This window comes from Sinocyclocheilus anshuiensis, unplaced genomic scaffold (genome assembly GCF_001515605.1).
Source record: "Sinocyclocheilus anshuiensis isolate Anshui unplaced genomic scaffold, SAMN03320099.WGS_v1.1 scaffold1049, whole genome shotgun sequence".
Classification (NCBI taxonomy): domain Eukaryota; kingdom Metazoa; phylum Chordata; class Actinopteri; order Cypriniformes; family Cyprinidae; genus Sinocyclocheilus; species Sinocyclocheilus anshuiensis.
The window spans coordinates 319569-329405 of record NW_015557197.1 but is presented as its reverse complement, the minus strand read 5'-3'; the positions used below and the strand labels follow the sequence as shown (position 1 = coordinate 329405).

At 39.3% G+C, this 9837-nt stretch overlaps 4 protein-coding genes across 4 annotated transcripts in view; 2 read left to right on the top strand and 2 right to left on the bottom strand.

The window, feature by feature from the left end:
- The window catches only part of LOC107678834 (poly [ADP-ribose] polymerase 1-like), a 42682-nt gene extending 38744 nt beyond the window's left edge, over positions 1-3938 (top strand). Inside the window, exon 25 of the mRNA XM_016474249.1 lies at positions 3927-3938. The gene's annotated coding sequence lies outside the window, so the exon portion shown is untranslated. The remainder of the gene's footprint in view (positions 1-3926) is intronic.
- LOC107678835 (protein lin-9 homolog) overlaps positions 1-7707 on the top strand; it is a 9838-nt gene extending 2131 nt beyond the window's left edge. Inside the window, exons 4-15 of the mRNA XM_016474250.1 lie at positions 947-1051; positions 1164-1294; positions 1604-1729; positions 1838-1995; positions 4252-4385; positions 4488-4613; positions 5101-5202; positions 5283-5363; positions 5452-5577; positions 5733-5915; positions 6533-6630; positions 6790-7707. Coding sequence (XP_016329736.1) covers positions 947-1051; positions 1164-1294; positions 1604-1729; positions 1838-1995; positions 4252-4385; positions 4488-4613; positions 5101-5202; positions 5283-5363; positions 5452-5577; positions 5733-5915; positions 6533-6630; positions 6790-6895 — 1476 coding nt within the window. The 3' untranslated portion in view covers positions 6896-7707. The remainder of the gene's footprint in view (positions 1-946; positions 1052-1163; positions 1295-1603; positions 1730-1837; positions 1996-4251; positions 4386-4487; positions 4614-5100; positions 5203-5282; positions 5364-5451; positions 5578-5732; positions 5916-6532; positions 6631-6789) is intronic.
- The window catches only part of LOC107678836 (zona pellucida sperm-binding protein 2-like), a 23919-nt gene that overhangs the window by 1801 nt on the left and 12281 nt on the right, over positions 1-9837 (bottom strand). Inside the window, exons 9-10 of the mRNA XM_016474251.1 lie at positions 6751-6757; positions 4364-4368 (exon numbers count right to left, since the gene is read on the bottom strand). Of these exons, the coding sequence (XP_016329737.1) occupies positions 4364-4368; positions 6751-6757 (12 nt within the window). The remainder of the gene's footprint in view (positions 1-4363; positions 4369-6750; positions 6758-9837) is intronic.
- LOC107678837 (homeobox protein Mix.2-like) lies at positions 7738-9600 on the bottom strand. Its single transcript, XM_016474252.1, has 3 exons — positions 9403-9600; positions 9097-9305; positions 7738-8555 (listed from the first exon to the last, which is right to left on the bottom strand). The coding sequence occupies exons 1-3, from the start codon at positions 9500-9502 to the stop codon at positions 7884-7886; spliced, it is 981 nt and encodes a 326-aa protein (XP_016329738.1). The 5' UTR covers positions 9503-9600; the 3' UTR covers positions 7738-7883.

Here is a 9837-nt window from a genome sequence, read left to right as displayed (position 1 = left end):
CCCGCATTCCGCCGCATCCCAATTCTGTGTTCGGAAAGGAAATTAAGTGTACTACGGAACCCCTAAAGGGAATAGATAGCCTACGAGATGGGAGGATAAAAAAAAAAAATATTTCAATACTTGCTCTCACAATTATATCATTGGGTAATTGTGGGCATCAGGGAGCCGCTACTGATATGCAGGGCATTGAAACCGTTTTTGAATGCGCGCTCTCATTTTACTTTCACTTTCGAGATTCGTGATCACACGGACTCTACTACGGAGCGGCAGTACCTACCACACATTTTACAAGATTATATATTTGTCAGTGGTGCTCAGTATCTGCAAATCATTCGCCATTGTCCTATGAGTCATCTGTCCTTACTCCGTGTATGTGGTAAGTGAACTTTCATGTACAGCCTACCGCTAGCAAGCGGCTAACCATGTCCCTTTAGTGGCTCCGTAGAACACGTTATTTGTTTTCCGTGCCTTTCTGCATACGGATTCACGCTTCGGGCACACCCCCTAACCCCGCCCCCCGATCTCATCGTTCATCACGATGTTTCACTGTAGACATTGTCTGATGCCAATTTGGTAGACATCGCCCAACCCTACTTCATACTCGTTGTTGTTGTACTATTTGCTACAATTCCAGGTTTGCTTACGATAGACCTTAGTCAAGGTAGTGCCATATTTAATTTTTGACGGGAATGAAAAGAATGTTCAGCAGATTGGACTTTTAGTAGACTAAAATTCAATAAAACAGTTTTGAAAGTTATGAGTTGTGAAACATTATGTGATCTAGGACCTTTGTACAGTGTGTGGAGACTGTAAGTCGATTTCGCACAGCCTTGTTTTCATCTGCCTTTAATTCAGTAGGGTGCTTACCTGACCAAGGTCCATGGTAGCACTTTTGCCTTTTAATGTTTACTGTTCCTAAATATCTCCTGTCTGCTTTGTCCTTCAGCCAACAAGGAGCTCAAAGAGGAGTCGACTGTCCTGTGAGGATGAGGAGCGGCCACTTGCCTCCAGATCTCCCAGGAGAAGCCAGAGGGTCACCACTGTGCCTCAGGTGAGAGCAGTGTCCAGGATATGCTTTTAAGGATGCATTAACCTATTGACATAAAGATCAGTGATTTTAGCATTTTTAATGACCAGCAAAATTTGAATGTTTTCCTTTTCAGAAACTTGCAAATGTCACAACACCAGACAAAAGGGCTTCACAGAAAATTGGACTGAGACTAAGAAACTTGCTCAAACTTCCCAAAGCGCACAAATGGTGCATCTATGAATGGTTCTATTCAAATATTGACAGGTATGTTCTGCAGACCTTATATTTCCAGTCACTGTGTGCAGTTTTTGTGCTGTTAATATTCACATTCTTATTTTAATCATTTTGAGTATTGGAAAGCGATAGTAGTGTCTGCCTTCCATAAATATGATATTGCATTTCCGTTATTAATAGGTTATTAATATTAATAGACCCAGTAAATGGGCCTGAATAGTCTGCTTGACTGATTGCTAACTTGTATTGTGTATCTATCAGCACTATATCGGCATATTGCTAGAACACTAATATTTTATGTTTTTGCCTTTCCAATTGTCATCTTTTTCATGTTTTTAGGCCTTTATTTGAAGGAGACAATGACTTTTGCCTGTGTCTGAAGGAGTCTTTTCCTAATCTAAAGACCAGAAAGTTGACCAGAGTTGAATGGGGAACAATCAGAAGACTTATGGGCAAACCTCGAAGGTTAACTGGCTGCTCACTTTCAACCTTATACAGTAATAAATGCCCATAACATGCAGTGCTGATATCTTTGATTCAGATGCTTGTACTTATGTGTCTCATGTTTTTCAGATGTTCCTCAGCATTCTTTGCTGAAGAGCGAATGGCTCTGAAACAGAAGAGGCAGAAGATGCGTCTCCTGCAGCAGAGGAAAATCACAGATATGTCTCTATGCAAAGACCTGCCAGATGAGATTCCTTTGCCCTTGGTCATTGGCACTAAAGTTACAGGTGAGGAGCTGTTTGATATGACACAATCAGCAGATGTGTAAGGAGCATTTTGAAATAGACTTTAGGGCTGGGCGATTTTTCACATTTGATCAATTAATTCGAATTTAATGTTTTGCCACGATTTTATTTTTTCGAAATCGAGGAATCGTGATTTTTGAATATAAATATTACCAAATGTTAGAATTAGACACTTATGCACATATTTGACAATATGCCAATGATAACAGTAAAGAGAAAAGAACGATCCAACTGCATGTCGGCGCACGTGATTAACCGCTCACGTGTGACACGCTCAGTGAAGGACCATAAATATATCGCTAGGCGCCATTCATACAGAATGCGCTTTTATGTTGATAAAGATGCGACGTGGCAGTGGAATAGGAATAAATGCAAGATGATGGGAGTAGGGCTGCACGATAAATCGAAATGAAATCGAGATCGCGATTCGACAGAAGCTGCGATTGTCATGCGTATCTTTCAGTGAAGCACGGTTCTGTGATCAGCAGTAAATCTGCATCCGAAGGCCAGAGGGCGCTCTCGCGCTGAAACTCCAAATACGCCTCGCAGAAGAAACCCAGAAAATGCCTATCGCTGCAGCTGAGTAAACAGAAGATTCAACTGCTTTCATTGATTCAACGTGTCTAATAGCCATCTGAAAGCCCGTGATGATAATTTTCTGCTGATTACAGAACCGGCATTACTATCAAAATGCGCATGACAATCGCATTCGATTAATCGTGCAGCCCTAGATGGGAGTGAACTTCTTTAACTTGAGCGCTGGGTTTTTAGAATGCCGTTTCATGCATGAGATGCTACAAGAGACGCGAGCGCAACAGTCAAACACGTCCATGTTTACATAGAGGAGCTGTTTGATATGACACAATCAGCAGATGTGTAAGGAGCATTTTGAAATAGACTTTAGGGCTGGGCGATTTTTCACATTTGATCAATTAATTCGAATTTAATGTTTTGCCACGATTTTATTTTTTCGAAATCGAGGAATCGTGATTTTTGAATATAAATATTACCAAATGTTAGAATTAGACACTTATGCACATATTTGACAATATGCCAATGATAACAGTAAAGAGAAAAGAACGATCCAACTGCATGTCGGCGCACGTGATTAACCGCTCACGTGTGACACGCTCAGTGAAGGACCATAAATATATCGCTAGGCGCCATTCATACAGAATGCGCTTTTATGTTGATAAAGATGCGACGTGGCAGTGGAATAGGAATAAATGCAAGATGATGGGAGTAGGGCTGCACGATAAATCGAAATGAAATCGAGATCGTGATTCGATAGAAGCTGCGATTGTCATGCGTGCCATCTGAAAGCCCGTGATGATAATTTTCTGCTGATTACAGAACCGGCATTACTATCAAAATGCGCATGACAATCGCATTCGATTAATCGTGCAGCCCTAGATGGGAGTGAACTTCTTTAACTTGAGCGCTGGGTTTTTAGAATGCCGTTTCATGCATGAGATGCTACAAGAGACGCGAGCGCAACAGTCAAACACGTCCATGTTTACATAGGAAAAGCAGCGCAATCGAATAAAAAAACCTGTAACTACTACTGTATGCCTGATATTTCATGTTTGCATCATGGTGACGGGCTGAAAGCTGCAATTGTTTTTATAGAACATTTATAGTTAAGTCTACTGGTTTTATACCTTCAGTCATTTTGAATTTGAATTACCTTGACTTTTGAGATTTTTTTAAAGCATTTTCCTCATATTATTTCTGAACATGTATAAGACAAGTTTGTACAAGATGTAGTTGTAGTTCATGCATCTTTTCTGCAGAGATATGCAGAAGTGATTTCATTTACATCATGTTGACAACAACATGTGTGGTTCACTTGGAATAGAATTTTCTTTAACTAGAGGGTTAATAAAGAAAAAGTTACTTGAATCATGTTGTAGTTACATTTTTAAGTTGACTAGTTAAAAATCGTAAAACAACGAGAATCGGTAAAACGTTCTGGAAAAAAAAAATCAAGATTTAAATTTTTTACCAAATTGCCCAGCCCTAGACTTTTTATGTCTTCAGATTGTAAGTTTAGTAAAAAATGAACTTGATCCAGAGATATTGTAGGTTTCTACGTTTTGTTTTTTTTGCTTATATAATCATATCTTTTGCTCATTGTGTTGAAATCAAAGGTATGCCTTTTTGCAAAATAAAATATTTTGAATGAAAATAATATATATATTTTTTTATTGTTTTCTTTTTTTTGTCTTTAAACTGTAGCTCGTCTTAGGGGTGTCCATGATGGCCTGTTTACTGGTCAGATTGATGCAGTAGATACCAGTGCAGCAACGTATCGTGTGACCTTTGACAGAAATGGGCTCGGCACACACACTGTTCCTGACTACGAAGTGCTTGTAAGAAAATCACAAATGGCCATTATAATTTGAGTCGTTCTTTAAAACAGTAAAGTGTCATTTGATTTGAATGGCTAACACTCCCCACTGCTTTCTCTCCAGAGTAATGAACCTCATGAGACGATGCCCATATCTGCTTTCGCTCAGAAACAGAGGCCACCTCGTTTCCAGAACTTTCTGACCCCACCCCGCGGGTCCTATCCCGGCTCAACCCAGTCCATCTTAATGGTAAAATCAGACTGTCAAATGTGTTTTTTTTAATGGGGTTGTTAACTGGTGTTTCATTATCCTGAAATGTTTCTGAGATCTGTTCTGCTAGTGTTGCAGGCAACATAGACAAAACAAGGCTAAATACAAATAATAAAATGCAACAACGTGTGGTTTGTTCCAGCCACAAAGTGTTTCCTTTGGTGAATATTTGGGTGCCAAAAGTATGCAACCATTTAGAAACCAAAACACTTAATTTTTAAAGACACGTCTGTGCCATTTTAATCATTTTGCATAGTGTTGGGATATTCATATATTTTAGTATATTGTTTTGTTTGCTTTTATGACAATTTTGGTACTGTGGGTCACACTTCATATTTAGTGTAAAATTTGGGTCCTGAAGCAAAACTAGTTGAGAACCACTGACATGAATAATAGATGTTTAAAATTAAATTCCACCAAACTGTTTTGGAAAAATGATCTTCGCCTCATATTGCTCTGTTCCCAGGATAATGACCCTCTGTTCAGTCAATCCCCCTGGAGAAGTAAACTGACAGGAACTGATGGAGAGACACTGGGTGGCTTTCCTGTCAAGTTTCTTGTGCAAGTGGTGAGAATTGTCACTACTAATGTTGTCTATTTACTTGAATTTCCACAGAATTTCAATATTTTGTTTTATTCTCCTGCTAGACACGCCTGTCCAAAATCCTCATGATTAAAAAAGAACACATAAAGCATTTGAAGGAGATGAACACAGAAGCTGAGAAGCTGGTAAGTGTATGACAGCTGATATGGTGTTGTTTTTGTACACGTTAACTTAGTAGTACGCCATGTAACTTCTTCCATTATTCCTCTGCAGAAGTCCTATTCCATGCCGATCGGATTGGACTTGCAGAAGAGATATGCCACAACAGTACTGGACCTGGAACAGCTTAATAAAGACCTCAACAAAGTCCTTCATGAAGTAAAGCAGTTTTGCTATGAGGTACGTATGTTTCTTTTACTCACCCCACCACATGACCAAACTTGCTTTCCAGACCTTCAGTTCTGGTTTTCTTCACAAAATCCTGGACATAAAACACGCATTTTAATTCACCTTCACACATTTTCCTTTCACTTTCCACGATCTTCTCTGTTTAGCTGGCTCCAGATCAGGGCATGCAGCCTGCAGATCAGCCCAGTGAGTTGCGACGGCGCTGTGAAGAAGAGTCACAGGAAGTTGTGCGTCAGAGTAATGCATTGCCTGATGGAGAGCAACGTGTCCAGAGCCCCAGCCTCACCCAACTCGTCTCTCGTCTTACGGCACTCCTCCTGCAGATCAGGGTACCAGACTAAACTGTTTACCTCTGCATGTTGTTTAAAACAGAACATTTTTACATTATCTGAAGGAAGCATGCCTTATCACTGTGGTAGTTTATTTCCACCACAGAATTAAACATTCAAAAACATAATTGTGACTTTTTATGCATCTTTTTCCCCCTGCATTTACATCTCACAATTTTTTCCTTTTTGTTTTTTTGTTTTATTCTGACTTTTCATCTCACATTTTTTCCTTCACTTCCCCAGAATTCTGAGTTTACATCTCGTAATTCTGACTTTTCTTTTGCCACAACATACAAAAGGTAATTGTGGCTTTTTATCTCACAATTCTGACTGTTATTGTAATTCTGAGACAAATGTCCAAATTGTGAAATACGTTGCCATTACCTTTTTTTTTTCTGTGGTTGAAATAAGCTTCCATACTAAAAAGCATGTACATAGAGCACAGACCAGGAACTTGTGAGCCAAGACTACCATGATGAAGCATGATGAATACTAATCAGTTAAAAGCTCAGTTGCTCAACTAAGTTTTTCATTCAGCTCTTTCAAGTGCCACAATGTCACATGAAAATTTACTTCACATTGAATCCTAATCATATTTCTTCAACTATTTAATGCAGTGTTTGGCCGAAGGAGGAGACTTGAATTCATTTGAATTCAAATCACTCACAGACTCTCTGAATGACATAAAGAGTTCAATAGATGACTCCAACCTGAGGTAAAACATATTTTGTTTTCATTTCTGTTGTTTTTGCTCCATTTATCTTACATTGTTTGTTTTTATTTTTGCCGTTTTGAAAGTTCTAGTCATACAGTGCTGATACAATCTTAAAAAAACTCAAGGAATTAATCACCTACAATGATCTGTTTTCTACAGTTGTTTTCAGGATAATGTGGAGATCCATGTAGCACACATACAGAGCGGGCTGAGCCAGCTGGGTAACCTCCATGCTTTCTCTGCCAACAACACCAACAGAACGTGACTGAAATAAACTTGCACACCTCCCAGTCTCAAATACAGACAGCGACGCACCTCTTCAGCTCATCACTTTGTTCTTTTGTGTTCATTCTGTTTGACATTTATGAAAGGTCAGAATGTATGTTCAGTAACTGTACCTGCACAAGTAGTGTTAAAATTCTCTGCCCGACACCAAAGTGTCTGAAGATGTTCAACTAGCTAGCAAAAAAAGTGGAGTGTGAAGCTGTGTTGTAGATGTAACTGTTTGATGTCATTTCAGCTGTTGCTTACGTTCAATTTGATATTTAAGTTTCCCCTTATTTTTATTATTGGTGGTTTCCAACTAGGGTGTATTTCGAATGACACTCCTGATTGGTGCAGTTTGTTGGACTGAAACTATTTTGTATAATTTTATTTCCTCTGTCTATTTCTCAAAGTGTATAACTTTGAATGTCCTGAGAGATGAGGTACTGTTCTGTCTGTTTTAAACGGTTCTGTATGTTTTAAATATGTACATTGTAGATAACTGTACAGTTCACTCAAAATATATCAATAAATCGATCATATATAGGGTAACGTGGACATTTTTTGACTTGCCAGATTTAGGTATTTTTGCAAAGCAACCAATCTGTTTATACAAGTCCTGTAATAGACAGCTGTGTGGAATGAAACAGTTTGTCTTGTCCTTAGAAGAAATAATCACCCAAATGCCCCACTGGTGTATGTTTTAAATGCGTTCATTTTCTGTGGGGTTGTTTTTTTTAACCTGTAAGTGTATGCATGAGACAGACGTTTGTAAATAAATTGATTTCTATTATCTTCATAAAGGCTCAGAGTCTGTATTGAGGTTTTATAAAAACTTTTATGAATGCAGACTGTCTTTCTTTACATCCATATTGTGTCAATCACACATAACATACAATAATATCTGAAATATACAATAAATATCTGATTTTCAAAGCTTAAATGTTCTTCAAAGCTTCAGATAAAGTCTGAGTGATCAATTGAAAACGCTAAATAAACCCATTAAAACCAGACATGGCTTCTCTTTCCCAATCTGAATCGGAATCTGAGAACTCGGCGGCTTCGCGTGCTCTAATGGGAGAGAAAGTTTCAAAACTTCCCAGGTGGACCTTTACTGGCATGTTTTGGATAGAACAGGTGACATGTTTGGGGGATGAAGAAGACATCATGAAGTTATTCTGTGATGGGAGAGGTGGAATAACAACCTTCATTTCTGGCCCAATGGTCTTGTTCGGAGGGAAGTTATCATACTCCACCAAAAACTGCTTCATTGTAGACTTAGCATGGCTGGTGCTCATAAACTGTCCGTGTCCCTTTGGATACTGCTGTGTGTAATTGCGTGGCACCACGACACTCAGGTGATCTGTCTTGATCTGGTTCTCCTCTGTTCTGCTGAACATGCATGGAATCGTGGTTGGGTTGTACATGTCACCTTCCATGGTGCAGATCTTCTCATCTGAGGAGCTGATCAGCTGCTGACTGAAGTTGTCCCTTGTGGCAAACTTTGGCAGTCTTTGTGTCTCCAGGCCAGTGTGGTTCTGATGTATCGTAAACTGGTTCATAAGGAGACTGTTGGTAGTCGTAACATTTACACTGGTCTTATTTGGAACAGGAATTCCCACCTGGCGCCGTGACTTGGCTCTTCGGTTCTGGAACCAGACCTGAATAGAAAATTGACTGGTTTAGAAAGCCGATGCCATTAATAAACAAAACCACACTGGCATACATTCAGACAATGCCAGCAGTAGGGAAAACTGGGGCTATAGTCACACTTTTACTAAAACACCGTTTTTTCAAGATGAGCATTTTTCATAAATGTCAATTTAGGGGAAGTTGTAATACAGTATGCCAGAGTAATACAGAGTGTTAAATGCTTCTGTACTGTTATGCTATTACAAAGGTAGCCTACTTTTTACATCGACGAAAGACCTTATATAGCTGATCGTGAATACATATCAAAACATTACATACATATGTTACGGAAGATCTTTTTTTCCTACTACTTTAGATAGTAGCCCATTTCATTTTTCAAGAAGTATTTTTCTTCTTGAAATATGCCCTTCTGAAAAACAACAATTTCCCTGGTCAATAGCGTTTGAAACAAACTTGCTCTGAGAAATATTTACTTAAGGGGGAAAAAAATTAACTAGCCCGGTAGTCATCTTTAATATTAAGCAGGTCTTTTTCTGACAGAAATCCCACCTGAATTCTCGACTCTGGCAAGCCGGTCAGTGCCTCAAGTTTTTCTCTTAAATAAATATCAGGGTATTTGGTGTCCAAGTAGACTTTCTCCAGGACGTCAATCTGCTGCTGCGTGAAATTGGTGCGTTTTCTGCGGTGCGTAAACAAGCTCGCGCTGTCCGCTCTGGAGGCGCCATTGAGGAACCTCATCCTGTCTTGAGTTGCGTAATCTGATGAGAAAATGAGTAAAATAACTGAAGTTAGACATTTTGATTACTTAATTACTCCCAAATGCATTTCAAGAAAGATTCCTGCGTAAACACCCACCTGTTGTGTGTATGTTAGTCCTCCTTTCCAAATCCGCGGTAGGAAACAGCTGGAATTGTTTTAAGTGTCCATTCCCAAGGTTTCCATGCACGACTGCCATTGTGACCTAGTCCTACTGGTGTTCAGCTTGGAATGATTTGACTTACCTTCGAATGGCATTATATATCCAATGGGCCAGCCTTTCGTCAGAGGTGATCAAAGTGAACTGATAGGACGCAGGTGTGAATGTTTGACACTCGTGGCACATTTGCATCTGTAAAAGGTTCGTGTGTGAGTTTAATGGGATCTCCACCCGAATACACATGACTTGAAAAAACATGTAGGCCTACGTGTATTGTTGGATTGAGATATTTTCCTGATCAGCTCCTCGGATCAGTTTGCAGCCTTGCACTTGTAGTGGAAATGGCCACTGGTAAAATGGTTAATATATATATA